The 25,131-nt window shown below is 42.6% G+C and overlaps 2 protein-coding genes and 1 non-coding gene across 6 annotated transcripts in view; all 3 read left to right on the top strand.

Moving 5' to 3' along the window:
• LOC120948443 (uncharacterized) overlaps nt 1-14,625 on the top strand; it is a 66,612-nt gene extending 51,987 nt beyond the window's left edge. The window contains exons 5-11 of one of the 4 annotated variants that reach the window (XM_040364760.2): nt 972-1,169; nt 2,906-3,576; nt 6,950-7,620; nt 7,698-8,046; nt 8,177-8,689; nt 8,759-9,397; nt 10,945-14,625. In XM_040364760.2, coding sequence (XP_040220694.2) covers nt 972-1,169; nt 2,906-3,576; nt 6,950-7,620; nt 7,698-8,046; nt 8,177-8,689; nt 8,759-9,397; nt 10,945-11,487 — 3,584 coding nt within the window. In that variant the 3' untranslated portion in view covers nt 11,488-14,625. Of the gene's footprint in view, nt 1-971; nt 1,170-2,905; nt 3,577-6,949; nt 7,621-7,697; nt 8,047-8,125; nt 8,690-8,758; nt 9,398-10,944 lie in introns of all 4 variants that reach the window. The other 3 variants (XM_040364759.2, XM_040364763.2, XM_040364761.2) reach the window with 3 other exon arrangements.
• A 1,766-nt stretch (nt 14,626-16,391) lies between these two features.
• On the top strand, nt 16,392-23,875 carry LOC120953180 (uncharacterized). Its single transcript, XM_049607699.1, has 3 exons — nt 16,392-16,436; nt 22,184-23,398; nt 23,469-23,875. The coding sequence occupies exons 1-3, from the start codon at nt 16,392-16,394 to the stop codon at nt 23,622-23,624; spliced, it is 1,416 nt and encodes a 471-aa protein (XP_049463656.1). The 3' UTR covers nt 23,625-23,875.
• Trnag-gcc (transfer RNA glycine (anticodon GCC)) lies at nt 21,164-21,234 on the top strand. The gene has a single exon. It is a non-coding gene; the product is annotated as a tRNA-Gly (tRNA).
• Nucleotides 23,876-25,131: the final 1,256 nt, after the last annotated feature.

Genomic DNA, 25,131 nt, shown 5'->3' with positions numbered 1-25,131 from the left:
CAAAGAGACATTTATTTTTTTAATGTATTAATCTATTAGAAAGATAATGGATCTTCGTGGACTACATGCACTACTACAATCATATTGTGCTCAGGGTTCCTAAGTTTGACATAATACAATATATCATGTAACCAGTACATTTTAAAACACTAGAAGATGTTAATTCTGTACATTGCCCGATTTATACTTCACAAGGCTCGAATAGAAATGACAGTGCCCAATTGAGGGTTTACGTCGCCCGAAAAAGTATTTACGGCGACCGATAACGCTTTGACGATGCCGGATTGGCTAGGTAAACCCTGTAACATTAAAATAAATGCTGACATTATTATAAATCAATAATAACTAGCACAAAAAAGACGATAACAAAATTTAGTCATCAATAAGTTGGTCATAAATTAGTTCAATTAGCTATTAGAAAAATAAAATATTTTTGGTAATCAAGTATGTCTCATCTCATTGCAACTGACATCTAATGTGATAAAATCATCACACATCACAACAAACGAAGAAAATGAAGATAATTCCTGTGTGACTTGGTGCCATTGATGATGTAAAACTACGCTATTGTTAAAGCAGTGCTCTCGTTTTGCATATTACTCATTCAAGAGTTTTCATTCTTCTAAGCATGAGTTAATTGCCATTATAAAAAGTAAGCATTCTTTAATGAAGCTTTTGCGAAAACTGAAAAATAATATACAGTTCGTTGATGAAAATGCACTGCAATTTGGGTTCATTCGATATTATAGATTAGCATGAGTTGTTGGTCAGCTTATTGATATTTGAATTAGTGTTCATATTTGCTATTCAAATGAATGTTTAAAAGTCCTAGTCATTGGTTCTTATTTCTGCACTGCGACTTGTTTTATTTAACGTTCTTCTACATTCAGACACAAATACAAAACCCTCATATATTTTCACATTATTTTAACTCTTTGCTTTGTTTGTAATATGTAATATCCTTTTTCCAGAATGTGACTCTCAATGTTCGGACGACATTTCGCCAATGCTGGAGGCTCCGCTGCCACCCCATGCCACCCTTCCGATCGCGCTGGTGCCCTTGACAAAGTCCTCGCCGGAACGACGCATTACGCAAAAGGAGATTATAGCCGGCGAGGAAAGGCCTAAGTTCCTTACCATCAAACAGGTGCAGGATTCCGGTTCGCAAGGTAGGACGCGGATGGATGAACACATAAGTATGCTGTTTGAATGTTCGGTTCCGTACGTTTGTAGTATGATTTTTCGTATGAATTTTTCATAATGCAATCGGAATGCAAATGGTGCTGCCTGCAAGCATTGTAATGTTTGGATAATGAAAAAATCATCAATTTTATTATCTTTGAATCGCAATATTTTGTATAATCCACATTCATTTTAATTAACACAAATGCAATGCTTCCGATAACGTTTGTTGAATGCAATTTCTGTTTAAGTTTTATGAAAACCACACTCATATGCTCACACTCGTTCATTCGTCCATCCTTTCTATGAGGATGGAACGTGGAATGCAAATTTCAATAAAATGTTCATTTAAATACACAACCACAATCTCACGCTCGAGAGGAAATCGCATTGAACCGTTCGTCACCTCCACCCTTTTGCGAATCACCTTCACCATTACCACCACCACCATCACTCGCATCTCTGGCAGAACGGGAATTGGAAAAGCGAGGCAAAAACAAATTCAATCTAATTCCATTTCAATCCTGGCACGTCACCAAACCTCAGCAGGAGTTTCCTACATCAACATCCTACACGGCGGGCACGGAGTTACATTCGATACATTCGATAAATTGGACTTGGATGCATTTATTTCATTTTTATAGTTAAACTTTTCACCGAGTTGATCGACTAGGAACGCCCAAGGCGACGTTGTGTCGCGCAGGATTTGCGCGTTCAAGCAGTTGTTAGCTGCGAACGGTGTTCGTTAAAATATTGCTGTTCTGTTTAGTATAGGAAAATAACTTTTTTTATTGTAAAATTATTTTATCTGAATTACTCTCAAAATAATTAAATTATCTGAGAAAATGGCTGGCTCTCATTTAGATATGCTCTCGGAAGGAGATGGAGACGCACAGTTGCCGATAGACGAGACGGCCTTCAAAAATTTCTTTTTATAGAAATTGTGTAAAATCTGTTCATGAACTTAATCATCTCATCTAGATTGCAATCAGGCTAAGCATCCGCTAATTAGAAGCTGTAGCTAGGATAAGTTGAATTAGTAGTTCCTTTCGCACGTTTGTATATGGTAGCGTAGCTTAAACCTTCAGATCTTACAAACTTTTGTCAACCGATAAATAGTGATGGCTTGCTGTTGAGCCATGCATTTGAAAAGATCTTAGTAATGTAATTAGAAAATAGTCGACTTCTTTGCCAAACTGTCATGATTGGATAGGAATACAAAAAAATGGCACAACTAGGCTGCATACAAATGATAATGAATTTCTCAAAAGCCACTTACTGTTCATTCGGAAGGATTGCCTACTGTACCATATATTAGAGGTTCTGTAATGTTCAAGCGCACTTTAGTACCGCCACGATTGCATTCGAAGCACCCACTACTTCACGTGTGTTCTGTGCAAACTTCAAAGCAACAGAAATGCAATTAAAACCAAGCTGCAATTTGGTCGTTTTTGCGATAAGGCTTGCTTGCATTATCCGTTTCCTTTTCTCTTGATTGTCGAACGCTGTTTTACGCTGGCACGTTATACCTGCAACACTACCCTTTGCCACTAGGCCTGCCCCTGCCAAATGCAACAGTGAAACTAATGAAGTGCACCATTTTTGTTTTGAATTTTGCCCCGCTATACCAATACTGTCCGCGCCAAATGTATGCCGTCGTTTCGCAAAACGGCGCTCTGCACCCGGTTGCTACCGCTTACCCCGGGGTCGGTGACGGTGAAAGATGGTGACGGTAAGGGAGGAGGTGACGACAGCGGTGCGACGGCATCCCAAACGCCCCAGCGCTACATCGTGGAAACAATTACGATGACCACGGTGACCGAGCGCCGGATCGTGCAAAAGGAGCAGGAGCAGGATTCGCCGACGCGGCCAAAGCCTGGCCCGACCGGTAGTGGAGGTGCAGTCGAGGGTTCGACGGTGGCCAACACCACCAGCACCACCTCCATACCAACAGTGATGTCTGCCTTATCCACCACGCTTTCACCTATCGTTCCAGCAGGCAACGAAGGTGGTTCGACCGCAGTACCGACGGTGGCCGGTGGTGCCCCGGGCACTTCGCTCGCAACCTCAGCCGCCAGCCACGACTACCGATCTCTTCAGCAGCAGCAGCAGCAACTGCAGAAGGGTCTACGTACGGGACAGCCAATGGCCGGTGGTGAAGGAAGTGCCTCGCAGCAACAGCAGCAACAAGCGCCGGGCGGTGGCACAGGTCAGTACGAGCCGGCCAAACATAAGCCACTAAGCACGGCGCAGGCGATAAGTGGCATCCTCAAGGGAGGCAAGCTGTGGAAAAACGAACAGCAACATCATCAGCACCAGCCACAGCAACAGCAGCCACAGCAACAACAACAGCAGCAACACCAAGCACACCAGCAGCAGCAGTCGACCGTTCAGGTGAGCTAATTTCTTCATTGCCTGCAGGCTTTGTAAATGTGGGGATTAATTTAAATTAATGTCCCAGTTCGGAGGATGGTCCTTACGTGTTCGGGGGGCTAGCGAATGTAATGAGTCGTTAGGCGTTTAGTCGTGACACATTAACTCTACCCATTAAACGCGATTTTTTTTTGTGGAAGCTGATTATGTTTGATTTGATTTGACCGTTTTTTTATTTGATTTTGCTGAAGCTTTTCACATTTTGGTAGGACAAAGTCCTTGGCACTAGATAGCAGGATGCAACGAGTAGCCAAATCGACAGTAGCAACACATTTCCGTGCGGATGCGTTGATGGGATTAGAGAAACATGTCAAGCTTCATTTGTGTCATATTGCCAATATGGCACATACTAGGCTCGCATGTGTGTATGTGTGTGTGTGCCGCTTCTCAACCTCGGAAATCGGAAATGGCCCAAAATGATCCCAAAGGGTTTTAGTGTTGGTTCTAAGCAACAAAAAAAAAAAGACGCAGGTAGACCCAACAGTACGCGCGAGAGTGTCTGTAGTGTGTGTTCGGTGTATTATTTTATCATTTTTTACATCCAGTGGCGCCGTTGTGGAAATGTAATTTATTACTTCCCTCGTCAAGGCCCTCGAAGGACAGTGGAGTGCAGGAATGATGTAACCGGCGTAGCAGATCCTTGGAGAGACTGGCACAAGGGACACACATACACACACACACACAGTGTTCGGTGCGAACCGGTCGACTAGCGTAGCGACTCGGTAATAAATCAAGTATTTTTGCCATTTCCCTTGGGTGGAGCTCGAACAGAGAATGGCTCAGAGAATAGAGTTTTAGATTGAAGCTGGTGTTGGAAATGAGGTTTTATTTTTGTTCTTTTTCGCTTCAATGCCTGTCTGCATGCACGACTGTGTGTGTGTCTGGCAGTTGTTCTCCACTGACAGTGGAAACTAATCGGGTGCTTTTGGATTTCCTTTTTGTGACGCATAGAGTCAACCCGCACTGCTTTTGTGCTTTTTAATTTATGACGAAGGCACAGTCTGATGCGTCACAAGTTGTAAGGCAATGATTTAATTGTTAGTGAAAGATCCTTTTCCCTTTGGCGTGTGATTTGTTCCCTATCGCTGTAACTGTAGTGATACGCGTACAATAGGTTGATGATTAAAGTTGTGCTATTTTTGCAACGAACATATCAACACTCTTTTGTGAAGGAGGAGTTCACAAAGTGTGAAATTTTCAAAACGGATGGTGGTCACTACAACGGCGAAAGACGACCGAAACGGTCGGTATAGAAAAGTGTAATCGGGTGGTGGTGTACGTGACCTAGTTCTCAGCTGACAAGGGCAGGAAAGGACAAAGTCAGGAAAGTAATAAGTAATGGTGATATAGAGAGGGAAAGAGCAAAAAAAGGGAAAACCCTCAGCATTGACAAAACCTACGCTGTGATGCTTTGAAACATCCTCTTTGCTGTATGAAAAGCTGTAAAAGTTTCTTTGTCAAGGACAAAAAGCGCAACCATATTTTACTGTCGTTGTGTCCACTTTGGAGCCACTGTTCTCTTTATTCCGTGTCCACGTCGGTTCGATTAAAATAAATGGAGCAAGGTTGTGCAACGATGATATCGCGTTGAGTGAGATATCAAAACGTTATTGTATTGTCAGTGGAAAAAAAGATCCATTTGTGTGCTGTTTCTGTAATGTAATATTTATGACGATGAAGCACTGATTTATGGAAAATGTTGCGGAAAATTGTGCCTTATAAAGTATTCAAATTGAATATATTTGAAGCAATACTATCATTCCATTTAAATTGACTCGGTTCAAGAGCAAAGCGTCGCGTTTACTCCCGTTCAGTCGACAAAATACGTGCGTCAATCGTGAATTCGCTTGAGGCTGCTTTATGCTAATCCTTAACTTAATTTAAAGGCTTACAAGATTCCTGTCAGAATTATCATGGACGAAGAAAGAGAATAGATGAGCTTCGGTTTAGTTTCCAATGAGCTATTTCGTGGCAATTTTCAGTTGGAAAGCAATTAACTGAGCTACAATAGTCTCTGTCAACCTTGTTGCTATAAACACAATTTTACAGAGTGCCTGGTACCAGCAGTTAGAGTGAAAATAGCACTTCTTCTGCGATTACATGTGTTGTGATCACCATCGTTTGAGTGGCTTTAAGAAACCGATTGCTAGAACGATTGACGCGTAAAACAGCGTTCATATTTTAAAGATAAAGCAAGTGATAATAACCGAGCGATCGAAAGCTTTCTCCCCTTTTTGAGCATACAGAAGCAACCGGGGAAAAGGGACAGGAAAATCCACCGGAAAGGATAATATGAGAGTAATATGAATTTTTCATCCCGTCAAATAGCGGCTTTTATTAGCCCGGGGGAACGTGCTTAGACTGCAAATGCGCCAATATTTATTATGATGGTATCGATTATTTCAACCGCCACGCCATACGATGGCACTGGTATTCGACATCTCTCGATCGTCCCCTTGGAAGCGTTATGTTCCATTAACTGCCACTACCGTCACCGGATAAGTACCGATTGAAAAGCGAGAGAAAAACACGAAAGAAAAGCTTGGAATTCTTACTTTTATCTGGAGTACTTTTTTCTTTACTTTCGAGCGGATGATAAGAGCGGTTTTGCACAAAACCGCAAAAGGATATCCGTTTGCTTTCCGGTTGGTCCGGGGCAATGTTTACAGACGATTTTCACTTTCACCATTTCATTGAAACCTTTTTTCATACTTTTTTACATTTTAAGGGTGCTGTTTGAATCACACTTATAAAGTATCGTTGTATGGTTGAACGTTTTCTGGGGGCAGAAAGAGACAAATGGGAAGCAGCGAAACGGAAACTGCCAAGTTTGCCGTTTTCGAGATGCATTTTTTAAACACCAACTCAGCAGAAAGTGGTTGGAAGAATATATACAAATGGCGTTTACTTCTTCTTTCTGTATCAAAATGCATCGGAAGGAATGAATGTTTAATGTCGACTGATTTCATAGAATTCGAAGATACAATCTTTGAGCACTTACGGTGACATGAACCGAATTGACAGTTTTCGGTTATTGGATGTCATCGCATCGCACCGTAGGATGCTATTTATGGAACTCCTGGTAGCTATGCGGGAGCATTTATTTTTAGAGTGAACCAATCTGGAAGGTTATTTTGGTCAAACAAAGTGTCGAAGGATATGTTTTGATTTCCTGTCGCGAGCAATTTCAATGTTAATGGATCGATTGCGTTAGTTCGATAACCTTTCTGATATGATGATTTGAATGGGTATCTGTAAACGAGACGTTTCTTCCAACATTAACAACATAAACCAAAGTATTGTAACATTCAAAACATATTTTTAATCTCCATAGAACGACGACTCTACAGCAGTGACCTCGGATGAAGAAACGAGCTCGAAGCGTTCGGTACGTTTCAACGAGGAGTCAACGATCCGTGAGGCGTGCTGCGACGGCGAGGTACAATCTGGGCTGGGCGAGGGTGAAATGGGTACCTGCCGAGCGATCAACTACATGTCGGACACGCTCAAGCGCCACTCGTCGGGACTGTTCCACAACGCGCTGCGGCCCAACTCGGCCGTACGTCAGCTCTTCCCTAGCAGCGCCATTCAGCCTCTGCTTACAACGGCCAGTTCCGGCACGGGTCCAACAACGCCCAGCGCCTCGGCGGGCACTGCCACCTCCGCCTGTTCCAATGCTCAAACTCTGTGCACGACAAGTGCTGCCGGTGGCGGAGCGGCCATGTGTCCAGCTGCCCTCAGCGCAGCACACTCGACCGTGCTGACGCAGGAAGCACTGAAGGCGTTTGACGATGCGAAGAAAGCGGCTGGGCTGGTGCATCAGCACAGTCTGACAAGCAATTCCGGTAGCATGAGCAATATACCGAACAGTGCGGCAGCTGCGCTGGCACTTTCGGCTACGGCGGGCACGGCAGTGCCGGGTGGTGGTCCGGGCGAAACGGACACCATACGGCGCTCGATTGAACGCAACGCTTTGCGAAGATCGCTGATCAAGTATGAGCCAAAGTAGGTGACCTGGTGGAGGAAGAATGAGTTGTCATTTTGTAAAATTGTACATATTTTTGTGTTTTGTGTTATCACAGGAAGAAGATCCCGGTGAAGGATGTTACGTCGCTGGAGGAGCGCATCCGACAGCTTACATGCGACATTGACGATCCGATCGATGAGACGGGTGGAGGTGAGGGTAGCGATCAGGCGGGTGACGGAGATCTCAGCGAGATGGAGCGTCGGGACAGTCCGGCCGGTGAAGAGAACCCGCAGCAGCCGAAGTACATCCCAGATAAAAGCTTCTCGCCCAGCTCGTCCGCATCGAGCTCAAGTAGCGGTTCGAACGGGTCGACCTACAAGAAGATCACCGACCTGTTCCATCGCGATAGACGGCAGGAGAAGATACCGGAAGCGGATGAAAACCCGATAGTCATCATACCGCAGGTAAGGAGTCACACGGCGACGAGCCACGGCCGCGGCCTCTCCAACCGTCATTAACTGTATGTTCCGATTTCCTTGGCAGGACTGCCGTTGCCCGGCGGGTCCGGACATTGGAATGGGTGTTCAAATTCAGGGTGCACACACACAAATCCATCAGCCTCCGCAGCAGCGACACGTGGACTCGCGGCGCCAGTTCCTGTCCACGCTTGCCCCACTGACGGCGTGTGTGGCCGGGCAGCGTGACGATCTGTCCTACTACACGCTGGCGCATCCGGGCGATCGTAGCTCGATGGCAAGCTCGCAGAGCACCGAGTACAGCATCGGAGACATCGACGCCGCACTGCACGATGACGACGGGAAGAAGGTGGCACCGGACGTGATTGCCGGAACGCCCGGGCAAGAGTCGGACGAGTTAGCGGCATTCGTGCAGCAGGAAGGCGCTCGTACCGAGCGTCTGAAGAAGCGGTACAGTGCGGAAACGTCGACTTCCGCGCCTGCTTCCGGCGCCGGTTCCGACGATGACGAGCAGAACGACTACGGGTTCAACTCGCGGCCCTCGGTGCGGGGTATAAAGCCGCGCTTCGGCTCCACTAACGAAATTCTGCAACAAATGCAGGCCCAGCTTGCGGCCCCAACACCTCCGCAGGTAAATTAGATACTGGAAAAAGGGAGTCACATACTTCTTTTATACCTAAACTTTCATCTCTCTTTGTAGACCAAGTCTCAATCGACCACGGTACCCGCCCAAACGCAACCGATCCAATCGAACACGCTGCCCCGGCCAAGCATGCATGTGGCGGCGGCCAAGCAACAGATCACCACACACCAGCACACGGCCTCCTGGAGCTACTATCCTGCCGTGGACCCAGCGACCCAGTCAAAAGGAGTCGCCCAACAACCACAGCAACCGGCTGGCACGGTACAGCAAGCGCCAGGTGCTACGGTACCCGCGGCCACACAGCCCAACATGCTGGCGGCTGTCGATCCGCATGGGAACTATTACCACATACCGGTGCAGACGCGCCACAGCTACCATGGGCAGGAGGCGATCTACCAGAACTGCGCCAACCTGCCGCTGGGCGTGCAGGCCAGCGCAGTTCAGGTGCAGTCGCATCAGATTCACACGCAACACCAGGCCGTACATACGGCGCACCACATCCACCAAATGACTGATACCGCGACGTACGGCAAGTTCGCTCGCAGCCCAACACGGCGGCCCGAATCGCCACCACCGCTGCGCAACTATCATCAGACGATGGTGCTCATCCCGTACAATGCCGAAACGTACCATCGCTACACCGCCCAGGAGCAGGAGAACTATCGACGTCAGCACAACATCGTAGAGTATCAGCAGGTAACGTTTTAGATGTCGGAAAGGCTGTTTTTAAACAAATTTATCGATCAGTGAGAAGTGCTTCGTGGAGTCAAAGAGAACGCCGCCATTTACGAGGATCTTGTATCATGAATTCTTTGAGTGTCTCATGAACCATTTACGTCATAATAGATATGGGTATATCTGATTAGGATTCAATATCGGAATTCATGAATTCATGTATCACTAAAGATTCACAAATCTCTCAAGCGTTATGTATCCCCCAAGATTCATGTATCTGTATAGATTCATTCCAAAGATCGTATCTAGGCGCGATAGATACATCCACAATGAATAAATCCTTTATTTTAATTATAGCAAGAACGGCCTAGTTCGCTGTATCACTAAATCAGAAAATCATAACTCTTAAACATTTTAAGATTCTTGCTTTTAATGGCATAAGATAAATGTAATTTAAGAACACTAATATAATATAAATGAATCTCTTAACTCAGAGCTAATTACGAATTCTTAGATATATGAATCTAAGAACATCCTTTTAAATCTGTAATGATTTGGCAATCGTTGTAGATTCGAATTGCTGAACACTGAAGATTCGTGTATTAAAGATTAATGAAACGCAACTAGTGTTGGGTTTTATGAATCTTTCGTTGAGATTCATTCATATGAATCTTCAGTGATGAGTCATTCGAATATCGAATCGACTCTTCAAAGATTCATGAGTCTCTAGATATTCAGGATTCATGAAAGATCTCCAAGAATTCATGACTCTATAGAATTTATACAGGATTTACCACGATTTATTAATCGGTTCCCATAATTTTTTGGGCTCGTCTCACGATTTATTCATCGTGTACCACAGATTTTTGGTTTGTTCCCATCATTTATCGGTATCGTCTTATTAAAAACCAATACAATTGAACCAAAAAATTCTGAGAAACGCAAAAAAAAAAATCGTGAGAACATGCCAAAACAATTTGGGAAACATCACACTAAATTATGGGAACCAACCAATAAATCGTGGAAAACCCTGTAAATCCATTCAAATCCATATATCTCTAGGGTTTAATTAATCTTTCAAAACATTGAATTTGCGCGATTCCGCCTAACAAAATGCCTGTTTGTGGGTTCTAGCCTCGCATGAACCGTCGCCGTAGCAAAACAAACTATCCGACTGCTTGGTACTTGCCAAGAAGTCTCGAAAGCCTGTATAAAATGGTATGATCACATAGGTTGTTACGCCAACAAGAAGAAGAATGAAAAGTTCAAGCTTGACGAATTTTTGGAAATTTATGAATATCTTGAAATTCATGAATCCCTAGAGATTCGTGAATCTTTCGAAATATATTCATCTTTCGAGACTTGATGATTGAGTTTGATGACTCTTTAAGATTCATTAATCATTGATTCAGAATCATTGAATCATTTCACAGATTCATTCAGATGCATGAATAATGAATCAGATTTACCCAACACTAAACATAACACAACATTATGGCAAATAAATATAACTTGGCGATATTCAGACTTACTTCAACACGTTTCTCTCTCTGTCGCTTTCTTCACAGGTCACACAGCAAACGATCCGTGTTCCGGTTGGCTATCCACTGCCCGGAATGCAGCTCCACGTAGTGGCCGCCGGTGCACGAGCAGGTCTTCCACCACACTACTCCACCCTTCCCCGGCTGGGCACCAACACGGCTCCCGTGAACGCGTCCACCGGGACGGGCCCGTCGACGCAGGCCGCTCCGCCACCACCGCAAGGTAAACCGCCCGCCTACTCGCAATACCCGTCCGATGGCAAGCCGGGCGTGGTCAAGTTCACCGAGCGAGGTGCACCGGAAGGTGCGGCCAGTGTGCAACCGTCCGATGCGACCCAGCTGCTCTCACCGACCGGCCAGGGTCATGGGCCACCGGGCATGCCGACAAGTATGGCGTCAAGCAGCTCGGCCACCACGACGGCCGGCACTACGGCCGGCGCAGTATCGTCGGGCGTGAGCGGCGCGCAGGGTGGTGGCGTGGTGGCGGTCGGTAGCCAGTCAGGTGGCAGCATGCCGAACGCCTCCCAGCAGCCATCCCAGGGCGCTGTTTTTTACGCCATGAACGTTTGACAGGGCGATTAGATAAAGCTGACAATACGGCTCGAGCGGGAGACGGAATTGAGTGACAGTGCGGGGGCAAAATGCGGGCTGCAGCAGGAATCGTTCGAGGAGGAGGGTGAGGCCGATCACTCAACGCAACCGTTAGCGATCGACTACCATTCTACCGGGGCCGCCCTGTGAAGGCCCGATCACTACAACACATACAACGACGCTAAGCAAAGATGCGCATCTTTCTTCAGCAGGGAAACCTCTATTTTGAATCCTTTCGTGGGACAGGAAAGAGCAGTTTGCACGGGGAACCAATATTTGTGTATGTGTACTGTGTATGTGAGGAAAGTTTCTATGTCCAATATCAGATCAGTCCGTGTGAGTGTGTGTGTGTGTGTGGAACAATAATTCGGATTCCGATTCCTGGCGTGTGTGTGAAAGCTCCGAGTTGTGCGTCTACAATATGTTTCCTGTTGGCAAATCTTACATCTACCGATTCGAACAGCAAAAGGAATCTCGATGTGCGTTAGTCTGTGTAACTGTGTGTGAGTGTGTGTACAGAACCGGAATGGTTGATGGGGAGATGGGGATGGAATTATCGTTCCTGTGTTTACGGCATCCATTTTTCTTGCACTACTTTTGCCTGTAAGAAATCGTAACGCGTGTACTTCCGGCGCACTGTTTAACCTTCGCGGTAGTATTGAGTGATGCGATGCTTCGGTTTGGATTCGGTTTCATACACTTTCCCACTAGCGGCGGCTGTACGATGGTGGGCGGCGAATTGGTACCCCTCTTACGGTACCACATTGCCCTTTCACCTCAACTCACTCTGTCACGCGGAACGATTAATTCGAATCATTAGCAACCATCGATAATGATTCACACACGATAGTCTTACCTATACGTGGGTGTGTGAGTGTGCGGTGTGAGGAATCACTGCAGAAGATGGATCGTAATCCGTGGCGTTGTATCCTGTTTTTCCACGTGTGTATGTATGTGTTTGTGTGAATGTGCTCCACAGTCACTTTTAGCACGATTGATCAAGTAGATAGAGTTGGTTTGAAGGTTTGAAAAGAAGGTTTGAAGGAGTAGTGCAGCAGGGCAGCCAATTTATAACACTCAAATCTAACTGTCTCAATGATTTAAGGGTGAAGTAAAAGCTTAATGTAAGTCAACCAAAAAGAGTTGTGGAATGGTGTACATAGGATAGGAAAGCAAATAGATTTAATTGAGTAAGCAAGTCATCTTGAACACACAACATGAACGTATCACTCAGCAAGGAAGTAGAAAAACATCACGCTCAAATAGGACAGCACTGAGAAAATGTGTCGTGAGTGAGAGACGGAGAAAGATATTTATAAACATACATGAAAGGCATTAAAAATCTTATCATAAAATCATCTCCACCAAGAAACGAAACAAATAATCTCCCAAAAATCGGGAAACGGCTGATGGAATGCTAAAGAACAGGGGGTTGATACTGAGCCGAAGGTTATGAACGCTCTTTAATTATTTAACTAGTGCCAAAGGATGCATAAACCAACTATACGTTGTTTTTTTTTTTTAATTCATTTTACAATAATATTCTGTAAATTTTATTTGCGCAAAACACTGTCATGTGATAGTTGATTATTTTTTATTCTACACAAACACACACTATGCTTTTAAATTACGGGTATGTGTTTAGTGTACCGTTTTTGCACTCTACTCCTCTAAGCGATTTGTTGCACACTGCGTATACATACTGTAATGGGCGAGGCGGGAGAAATATGAGTATTGTTAAATTGCACCAAAGATGCTCTCTATCCAAATAGCACGTCTAGTAGAGAAGATACATTATAAAGAAAAAACTTCACACTACGATAGCACTTACTTGCACGAGCTTTCCCATCCACGCACGATGCAGGCAATATAAACCCCGGCCTGTGGTGATGCGTTAGTGGATGGAACACTTTAAAAAAAATCACAAAAGTCTTCGTTTTTGTTTATCAATCGAATTTGTGTGCTTAATGATAGCTGAAAGACTTCCTGTTATATCTTTGACCTATATATATTATTTACTTTTTCGCGTGTCCGGCGTACGCAGGTACAGATAGTACAGATACAGATGGCTTGTGTTGGTGAATGCAACGTGGCAGTGAAGCATTGAGCAAACCGGAAGAGAAAATTGAGAAGTAATAAAACACATTAAAGAAAAGGGCATGAGAGAAAATTATAAAGCATCTCATCAAGGAACGTTAACAGAAGTAAAAAGGAAATGCTAATAACTCATCGCACTAACATGAAACAAAACACTGAACTACATTCATCGCAAAGCAGAAACATCGTATTAAAAATGGCTGGTGGAATTAACTAGAATAGTGGGCACTTGTAAATCGCACAAAACTGAAAGCGTTAACGCAGAAGCAAACTAACATGTAAAACCACACAAATATCCACACAAAAAAAAAACCTTGCAAATAAACTGTAGTGAAGGAAGAATAACTGATAAACAATGCAGCAAACAGAAGGTAGTAGTAGAAACAGTAGAAAGAACCCCCTAATAAATAGCGTAAGTAATGATACATACTGCAAGTGCATGGCAAAGCGTAGTTGGTAGTGACTTAGTGAACAGATTTGTTTCATTTTTTTGCATACAAGTAAAACGAACGAACGCAAGCGTTCTGGACAGAAAGTGCACATAGGTAAGCATGCAAGTAGAGCGGAAATGCTTGCGACAGGAGAGCGATAGGCTCTTTGCGAATGTTTAGGGAAGCAAACGAAGTGAAAAGGGGAAGATAGTGACAGCAAAACCAATAGCTTTAGTCCCGAAGGTTAGTAATACAGTTAGTAGCAAAGTATAGTACGTATTCAACTGAAAGACAAGGGAAGGAAGTGCAAAACAGTAAAAATTCACAAACAGAATCGAGACAAGGAACTCTCCAACTAGGTATGGATGATAGATCCTGGCAGGTAGAAGTAAATGCATGGCAAAGAATGAACATAGAGCAGACAAAAACAAGTAGCGTCAACCAAAAACAGACATATAAACAGAAACCAATGCTGATTGCAATGCAACTACATATAACCATCTTACCCAAGGTATATATATATACATACAAAGAAACAAACAAAATCGAGCAAATAACAAATATAAACCCAAGCATATATGGAAGAAAATATATATATTTAGAGTATTGCATTCATGCTGGGCGAGCCAATTGGTGTAGCACTTGGGAAAGAAGATGGTGAATGCGAATTTGCAGCTGCTCGTGAAAACCAGCAAACATGGCCTCAAGGTAAACGTGGGCGAAAAGCATGCGCAACAAAACAATGGCTTGACAAAATAATAGCAAGCTCGATCAAGTGTGCGATCTACTGAAAAACAACTAATCGATCGATCGTTTGAGAACAAGAAATGAACAAAAATGTTGATAGCACATGTGCGCTGTTTTGGATTATGAATTCAATGGAATTATATGCTCGTTTTAACAAGGATACATTGAGAATGAAACAAATCTTACATTCCCGTTGATTGTTAAAGGAAAAAACAAGTAAAGGTAAACAGCGTGAGCGTGTGTTTTTGGTTGAAACTAAGACATTTAGATGGCAAGTCGGTATTACTCAGTAAGAGGTGTTGAAAGAGTTGGACAGGCAAAACCTACAGGGATAAGCAGTATAACAACACGCGAAGAAAGTGAAAATGTGTTTTACGAAAACTATCATTGCGCAGAGCAAAGAAAAACATAATAAAAGGAACAGATATGTGTGTGTGTGAGATGGTAGCAGACAATGGAGAATGGGCAGCGGAGGCGACAACAGAAAACAGCAGAATAAAGATGAAGTTAATCTTCGGTTGAAATAATTGTCAAAGAAAAAAATGTGTCCATGTTGTCGTTTTTTTCATGTTTGCATCCGAAAGATAGTAATTGCTTTTTACTTAATTTTCGTTGTCGTCATCGACAGCACGAATCATTTGCTTACTCGCCATACTTTTTTGAGGTCAAGGCGAAACAGCTTTCTGCGACGGAGATGACAAAACCCACCCACACCCAGATGCTGGATCAGGAACAGGTTGGACGAATAGGAAGAAACAAAGCAAATAAAGCAAGCAAAGGCAGCAAACATGAAGCGTGTGGGGTCTGTATCTTTTAGATTGAAGCGAATCGAATCCGGACGTTCATTCAGCGAAGACGTCATCACGTTGGTTAGGCGCCTGGAAGGAGCAGCGCGGCTTAAGTGAAGATGTTAATTTGTACTGAGCGAGCGTAATTGAGCAATAGCTCAAAATTGGCGCCCAGAAAACTAAACATCCGCCTGCGTGTGTATGTGTGCGTGTGTTTGCGTGATAAAAAGAATGATCAACAGCAATATGTCTGTAACACCTCAATTACAAAACGTACAAGATGGATTGATGGTTTGGTGTTTGGATCATTGTAGTAGCTGTAGAGTTTGTTTGATATGTTGCATTCAATGACAGAAACCAATGGTAAGTTGAATAGAATGCGGTGGAAAATCCTACTCATTTATTGTGTGTAATATAACGACCTCCATTTTACAATTGATGTACTTTTATTTTGTTTGACCCTGACAACACATTAACAGCTTGTAGCTTGGATCGGGAATGCAGCTTATAATATTGGTAAGAACGCGATCACAGGCAATTTATGCTTCGAACAATTTCAAAGTGTCGTCATAATTAGAATCTATGTTATGTCAATCAAGCACGTGGTTCATCTTTCGATGCACGCGCCACCCTTGAACACACCGCACTCCGATAGTTTTTATGATCTTGGTTATCGTTTACAGGTTTACACACTACACTAGAACTTATACAGTAATTTACAGGTTACAGTAATACGTAACCAGATAGTCAGTCTGGGACGACAGGAATGCCCGGGAATGCTTCGGAAATCACGACTGTTACAAAACGATTCGCATACACTATGGCACCAATTATCTTTGACAAGGCTGATAAGTTTGTGAAGACTGTAATTCGCATGATTCTTATAAATAATGTGGTTTTGGTATTCGGTGCTAGATTTCACGTTAAGCCCGGTTTACCCCGTTAAGCCAAAAGAAAGAAAATTTAATTCCCTAACTATTTAGGCTATAACATATGTTAAATAAAGAATTAAATGCATTTCCTTGTGGTTTTCCACTATTTTCACGGTGCAAAACTAATGTTCAGCGAAGAGATATAAGGAAATGCGCAATTTTATTGCTTATTTAAACATGTTTTATAGTTTAAATTGTTGGACAATTGATTTTTTTATTGAATGTTTAATTAACAATGAACAATATTCTGATTAAATTTTAATTAAACATAAACCAACCAAAATATCACGTTCATTTTCACTAAAGGTGTAACCCGAGCTTTCATCCCAAGGAAGCATTATTTCTCTACCTTATTGTGGTTCCACTGTTCCTTTAGAATCTGGCCACAGGCAGTGGCGGATTTAACGGTGCGCGGACTGAGCGGCCGCGGGGGGCCCCGTCAATGTAGGGGCCCCGTGTATGGTAATTCCAGCATATAGAAGAGTGTGTACAGTAATCTCACTGAGAGCACTTCTGTGCTAGATTGGGGCCCCATGGATGAAGGGACTCATAAACTATAGGGACCCAGTACAGGGATTCTGAGCACCCCCCCCCCCCCCCCGCCAGCAAACCATTAACGTGTGTTTGATTCAAAACTTAATGCAGCAATATGCACCCCCCCCCCCCCGCTCGACACCAACCGTGGGGCCTCCACTGCTTTTAACGCTTAGGGCCCCCAACACCCTAAATCCGCCACTGGCCACAGGATGTACAGTACAGTACAGGATGTAAAACAATCAGTTTTCAACATATAAACATTATTTTAGCTTATATGAAGTTGTTATCATGTACAAAAGTACAAAAGTCGTGCTTCCATACGTTGGACTGACTATCCTACTACCCTGCTGAGGTAATTAATCAGTCACTGAAAGCCAAGCCCATTGTGGTACAGGCAGGCCTTGACCGATAACGGTTGTTGTGCCACAGCAGAAGAAGACAAAAGTATTAAAAAATAAATAAAATGTTGATGTACATATGAATGCATCCTTCGATACTACTTATTAAAATCTGCACAACCGTTATATCGTCTTCTCTTACTATTTACTCCATTAGTATAAAATTGGTAAAGCTAACGTTTTTTTTTTTGCAGGTTTCTTGGTTGTTTTTAAATTTTTTGTAAAATTTTTGCTCAATCTTTTACTTTAGGTCAGAATTCTGGACAGTAATTATGCTGGATATAGCTGTGCCATTTTAACACTTCTCGACTGTAACGAAAGCTGGCCAGTTTTTTACTGAGCCATCACTACCATTGAGTTTAGGTGAAATTAATTGATTGAGGCATATTATGTATTTATATATGAATTTATTGATAACCAGGACATTCCGATAAAGTCCTTAATTCTGTCAATGATTTGGTGTTACATTAATTTGTCGCCTTTTTCAAACCAAAGTAGTATTTATATTTGTTGGAGACATTGGATTAGATCTTTGACCAGAAACCTCAAATTTAAAGAATTGATTTGTATGAATTGATTTTTTGCTCCTTGATCATGTTGGACTTTCCTAGTGGTTGTGTAACTTTTTATATCTCCACTATGTTTTCATTGTTAATAGCTATTGAACGCAATTACGTACATGAACAAACTCTTGCAAAAATTTGATAGTTTGCTCTCAGAACTTTGAAAAATTATGGTAAAGTTCCTCATGGAACGCTACTATAAACTAGTTCACCAAATTTTAAATGAAGAGTATTTTACATTTGTATTAAAAGTTTTTCGAGCAATTTTATAAAAAAAAAGAAAATCATTAAAAAAAAGTACATCGGAGAAAGGCGCTTCCTTTTCCAATGATATGACCAATATGTGAGGTTTACTAGCTAGAAAACTAATTCGTGATCTTTTAGGCCAATATAGACACGCTATTTCCTATTGAATCCCACACATGGAGCTGGGTTTCCAGTGGGCTCCATAGCTGCCGGACACAATTGCAACTGGACCAATAGTTATAGCTACCAATTCATTGGAATACGTTCGTAGCGGAACGTACTGCACAAGAAATTCTTGGGATGGCAACACATTTCTTGTGCCCGGTCTTACAACACCGCGGTAAATAACTGTAGCAACCATCTAGTATGTCAGGAACATGAGTGTCGGGACGTACGCCGCCGCTACGAACGCATTCACTGATACCAGCCATTATGAACTGTAGAATAATTTCTTTAGCCTGTTAGAATCGTTTATTTCAACGACCTTGTAAACCGTTAATACTCTCCATTTACTGAAGCCTTTAAATTTAAAAAAATATTGCCTTGGAGCTAACAGTGGTATAGGCCATTTCCAGGCATAAAAAACACTTAAGTTAGTCAATTTTATAAGCAATTAAGAATGCGTTCAGCCAATTCCTCACAATCAACTCTCACTGTATGACCTATTTTTAATTCGACCTTCCGATTTGTTGGTCACTCTCCTTGCGAGCGTCTTTTAAGGAAGTATCAACGTGGCGTATCAACTTCTCCTGCTCCTGTTTGCCATGAAAAAACGAACCACCCGCTTTATGCACAATCCCAACAGCCAACCCTCTAACCCAAAATCAAAACCGTAAAATTTACCAAATTACAGAAAAAAGAACATGTGGGCAGCAATGCGTCTGCCAACCAAGTGGTGTGGCCGAGGTAGTGGGCACTGACGTCACCGTTTGTCACGCACCTAGGGCGGGAAACCAAGGGTACCTATGGTGGTGGACTTTGTGTTTGAAGCTTCATCCACCCAGATAACGGGTTTGTGAGTAAGTCGGTCCCCGCCAGTGTTTGGCTTTCGGGCACTACGCCTCCGCACATCTGCCTTTCGCTCGGGTCACCATGGCCAGGTTTTGGCAAACGATTATGAAATCCCGTTTGTATGGCGGGAACTTTAGCTATTACCTCATCGTGCAAAGTTGAACCAAATCAGCCGACCAGCTTTGTAGGGAAGCTTGCTCCTCCACCAAACCTGATGAATGGCGCCGTGCCGTGCGTGCGAGAAGATAGGAACTTTATTTTCAGACGCGAATTCGTGTTCACAGGTTTGCAAGGTGGGGGGAGACGAATGAAAATGTAAACAATTGCACAGGGCACACATTTGACGCTTATGAATGGATCTGTGGGTAGATCTGACCGTCTCCGTCGCTGAGGGGATGCGAAGCGGTATTGGACACAGCTGTATTCCATTTCTTTCACTTTCTTTCACACGATCTCTGTTGCTCTTTTTAAAAAATGGCAAAAACACACCCCACGTGAAAGAGTTTAACGAATGCAAGGTGGTCTTTAAGGCGCTGGAATGATCAGAAGAGGACAGTTTCGTGCCGAGTGTCGAACTGATCGCAGTGATCGGTACCATTTGTGGCTGTGAAAGGACGAGGAGCTAGTGCAAAGTTTGCAGTGAATCAATCTCAGTGTGAGTTACCATGGTAGCTTGAACTGACGAGTGGAGGTTCGAATACGATCGAAACCGACGACACAGTGTTATGATGCAGCTCAGTAATATGGTTAGTGAAACTATGCTTGTTAAGCTAACGATGATTTATGTGTTCGTCATGTGTACAGTGGATCATTGTTCAGTGTGTCACCAAAAAGTTTGATGGAATTAGAGTGAATTTTAAAATTGGTCAAAACTACATAAAATGAAATACTGTGTGATTTTATTTTAAAAGAACGGTTGAACTTGAACTATGGACTGACATACATGAACGCGAACAAGAAGCCCCAACATTTTTTAAAAGTAGAAATAAGTTAGCTTCTGTGAGAGTCATGTCAAATAATTACAATAGTGACTGAATCACCCAGTTCAAGCTAAATAAGACGAATCGTAGCTCTGTTTTGGCTGAACCAATGACAAATTTCGACTTACGCAGAAATCTGTCTAAATAACGTGTCTAAGGGACAACCTGTACAGATCTTTCAGTTGTAATTGAAGAATGGAATATAAATTAGCTGAGAGAAAGATTTTAAAACGTTGTAAAAATTATAACGTGTATCTCTCGTGCTTTATATCTCTTGTGTTTGCGAAATGCGAAACCTGTCGTAATTGGATCATTTCCATCCAATTGTTATTAAAACATAATCCGTTCGCAAAAATGGTAAAATTGTAAGTATAGTGGCTTAAGTGTCCATGTGAAAAAATGTGATTGCTTGATAGCATCTGTATTTCGGTTTGATAAATTGTAAATGCTTGAATACATCACGATAAACCTACTTTCAACGATTGTTATTTGATGTATTTCTGTGTGATTTTGTATTTTTGTGTAATGCAACGTTAATGGTATTTTCGAGTATTAGATTTTTTGTATCTAAAAAGCAAGGTTCATAGATAACTACCGATGAGAATTGCCAGAGTACTTTGAAATATCTTCATTTGACATTTGAATATAATAAACTTTCATTTAAAGTCAGAAACCATTTTTCCTGTCAATAGAAGTCCCAGCATATAGAATTCCCCATTGAAAATCTTTACCATGAACTCACCAGCCACATTGAGTTAAAAACTGTTACCTATCACGTTGTTTTTCATTGCATAACGATTTTTTAAACATTAGAATTGATAAGCTTTACGTGTTTTATTCAAATCTACAATACAAGTCGTAAAAGAGCCCGATAAGTGTACCCATAATGGACGCTGATCGTAAATAAACGCCAGTTAATCAACAGGCATCGGTGGTTCAGTGGTAGAATGCTCGCCTGCCACGCGGGCGGCCCGGGTTCGATTCCCGGCCGATGCAAGACGTTATTTTTTTCTCGTTCAGAATCTTTTTTGAAATGGCATGGGTACTCAGAAACACATACTTACTGGGAAATCAAGTTGTAACAATAATTTCCCCAATGTCATGTATCTACTTAGCTTGGTAAATTGACATCAGACGTAATGCGAACATTATTTAATCAACAATAATAATTCGAGCATTTTTAACGATTAGGCAATCAGACTCAGATTTGCTTCACCTGGTGTTATGATTAATATATTATAAATTAAGATTGTTAAAACGGAAATAAGTTCGGTAACAATATCGATAGTAGCTACACACCAAATATTTCAAAAATGTTTATAAGATTTGGCAACGGCTAGCCATACATATTTTTTTATTATGGCATGAAATTTCACACGAACACGAGCTCAAGCAGATAGAACATAAAACTGACTAAGAGTTATGCACTCCATAGTTCATTTTTTTGTTTACAAATTCAATTCAATACATTTCTCAAAAATTTCAACGTATCGATCTTTTAAATTAACATTTCAAAAATTGCTTCAATGATAAATGTCTACTTTGAACAAATATTCACGATTGTATCATCATGATTTAAAAAGAAAGACAACCTCGTTTGTTTGATATTTTGCTCTACTTTTAAACTGTTCAATTTGCAAAAACTGTATTAAAAAAGTTTATGAGAGGCCTCATTGCTTTACAAATATCGTTGTTTAGGGCCATTTTGACATTACCTTTAGCTAATGGACGAACGTTTAAATCTTGTTTTAATATAAACGAGAAAATATCAACTGAAGGTATCAAAATTGTACAGCCTCCTAGTATTAAAATAAAGAAAATAATAAACTTTTTGTTCTAGTCTTTACAAAGTACAGTCTCGTGGGCCGCATCCGGCTCGCTGGCCGTAATTTGGATACCCCTGGAGCCCTGCCTATCATGTCATAATGCTTAAAACACTTCCCAGCACTACTTCATAGAATCAGAATGCTTTAAATTTTTTCTAACCTATTTGCTGTCGAATTTTCCCTGTGCTTCTTTGCAGCTATCTCGACTGATTCTGTTCGGTTGTTTGGTTCATCTTTCCGCATCGTTGCCTTTCTCATTTCCGGATGGAAGTAGTAGTAGTGGCGACAACGGTAGAAGTCTTTCCTCTTCCGGCACATCCAGCACATCGAATCGACGGCAGGAAGCATTCGAGGGGCGCAGCATACGTGGGAACGGAGCAGCATCCAACAAACATCAATTCCCTGACATCTACAGCCGGTATCAGGTGCACGAGAATGATCCCGATCCTCCGGGATTGAGACCGACCGCAGGTGCTTATCTCAATCGTCCTGGCTCGATCACTCCTCCACCTCCGCGCTATACAACGCGATCGGATCGTCCAAATGCGGCATATAACCGTTTGCCACCATCTAAAAACGACGAACCGATACAGGCCGAACCTGCCGGAGACTATGACGACGGCGATGATGACGATGTCGGCGAGGAAGAGGAACAGCCGGACAAGCCGGTAGTAAGTGCATCGCCCGCATTCAACAGACCACCGATCGTAGGAGGAGGCGGTGGTGGTGGTGGAGTAGCATCCAACACGATCAACAACCTGTTCTACGGCTTTAACGACAAATTTGGAGGTCTGACGGATGGACTCACGTCACTGTTTGGGGAAAACAGACACAAGTTTAAGTACAAGCGACGCAAACCGGGCCAGCCCTGCATCCCCTACAGTTTGTTTCACAAGCTCAAGTATGGCCGAGATCTGCAGGGCAATCCGGTTGATCCGAAAACGCTCCTTCCGCACCTGAATCTTGTGCTGGCCGACGTGAACTACTATGCGCCCAACAATAATTACGGTGGCGGAGATCACGCAGCGGACACCGGAACGGCTGGTGGAGCTGTGTTTAATAACCATTTCTACGATGCCGTTGGGGGATATCCTTGTCAGGGCATTTCCTTCGGTGGTGGCGGAGGTGGGGGTGGTGGCGGTTTATTTCCTCATAAACCGTTCAAGCCGCACCGTCCGCACGGTGGACCGCTCGGGTTCTTCGGCCAGGGTGGCCTGTTCGATTGGGTGTCGTCCGCCGATCAGGTACAACAGAGTGATGAAGGTGTCGGGGAAACAGGCAGCGGCAATCGACCAACGGTGGTGTTTAATCTGAACGACGCCATTGATTCAGTGGTAAGTACAATGGGACGGGCTGGCAGTGGGCAACGTTTGATTATGTCGATGCTGATTGTACTCGTTTTAGGCTACCAATTGGAAGCCGGGCGAAGGATTTCAGATGATGATGAGCGTGATTGCGAACTTTATCACACAAGTCGCTGGTGGAGCGGCAGCACCGGTAGCAGACGTTGCCACCGATGTACGGAAGATTAATCGAGAATTTTTCAGTCTGTTTGGTTAGAAGGGCTGTTGTTATTGTTATCGTTGTTCGTTGATGTTTAGAAAATAAGTAAATTGTACACCATGACATCAGATTGCAGTGAATAAAACAAATTAAATTGTGATTGTTACAAAAATGTGTCTAATGTAGAAGTTGCTTGATAATTACGTATGTTTGTTTTGCTTTTCTCCTAATTACTGATAATATAATAATCATAACGCCAGGCGAAATAAGGCAAATAATTTAATGTTATGATTCAATAAAATAGTGAGTGAAACAAAAGTGGTTCCGAATGTGTAACTATCGATCTGTGTCAGTGCTGCAATGAATTAAATATATCCCATTTTGTTTTGTTTTTGATTAAAAAAGCATGTTCAACATGTATGGCAGTTGACTGATTAATCTTCCATTGGCTTAACTCTTGGTTTTTACACATACCGTGTTAAAAAATACCCCGCTCTTTGTTTGTAGGGTGGCCAAACGTAGATACAAATTTATTTTATATAGAAATTCAAAAACTACCCCAGCCGCAAAATCCGGTTTTCGCCGCGATTTTCGACCAAGCGAAAATCAAAATTATGCCATTTGTATGGGGCGAACACACACACACAAATTATAGTGGCTGATTATGGATGCGAAGATTATGGTTCTGTCTTCTGTTTCACTCTCGCTCACAGACGATGATGCCCTGTCACATTCTCACAATCCCATCGGCTCTACTGTTTGGTTGTTGCTGCTCTTTCTCGCACGTGAGGGAGTTTTCTTTCTCCTTGTTTTTCCTGTGTATGGCATTGTCTGCGAACGATCATCTTCCTCACGATCTTTTGGTTAGTTAAAGGGAAATTGTTAGAAGCAATGTCTCTGGCACACCAAATTCTATACAAATTCGTGCACGTTGATGTGCCACACTGTACGGAAAGCGTTTTGTGACTAACACAACCACAAACACAGTATTATGTATTATGTATATTTGGGACACATTTTGGTAAACTTTTTCTTCGGTCGAGCAACAATTAATTGCCGAATATTGTATACAGACTTTAAACCAAAAGGCAGAATGCATTTTAATCCTAATTCTGCTGCTCTCTTCGACATGCGTCCCGACGACTCATTGAACGCGTGCTGTGATTAGAGTAATAGATTATAAGTTAGTTAAGTGCCCTGTAAATAATTTTCTCCTTTCCCATACAATTCGGTAATATTAACCGATAGAGAATTGATTTCAATTCACAAGGCTCAAAAGCCTTGTAATATATTGCGAAGTACTGCGTGTTCTTCTGTTCCAACGAACTATAACGATACATCTCATGTAACATGTACCTAGTGTAAGCGCCAAAACGGTAGGAAACCTAGCGAGGATTTAAAACATCTTGTCTTTCAACAAATTTATATGAATAAACCATAACATCTTTTTGTGCTTTAAAAAAAAAAAGTCCTGTGATTAGACCGGTTCCTACGAGGCCAGACGAGTTCGATTCTCATCCGGACCATTCTCCAGGTATCAAGAGCCGACTATCCTATAACGTGG

Source organism: Anopheles coluzzii, chromosome 2 (genome assembly GCF_943734685.1).
Source record: "Anopheles coluzzii chromosome 2, AcolN3, whole genome shotgun sequence".
In the NCBI taxonomy this organism is placed as follows: domain Eukaryota; kingdom Metazoa; phylum Arthropoda; class Insecta; order Diptera; family Culicidae; genus Anopheles; species Anopheles coluzzii.
Note: the sequence above shows the minus strand (reverse complement) of the source record. Positions and strands in the feature narration are given on the sequence as shown.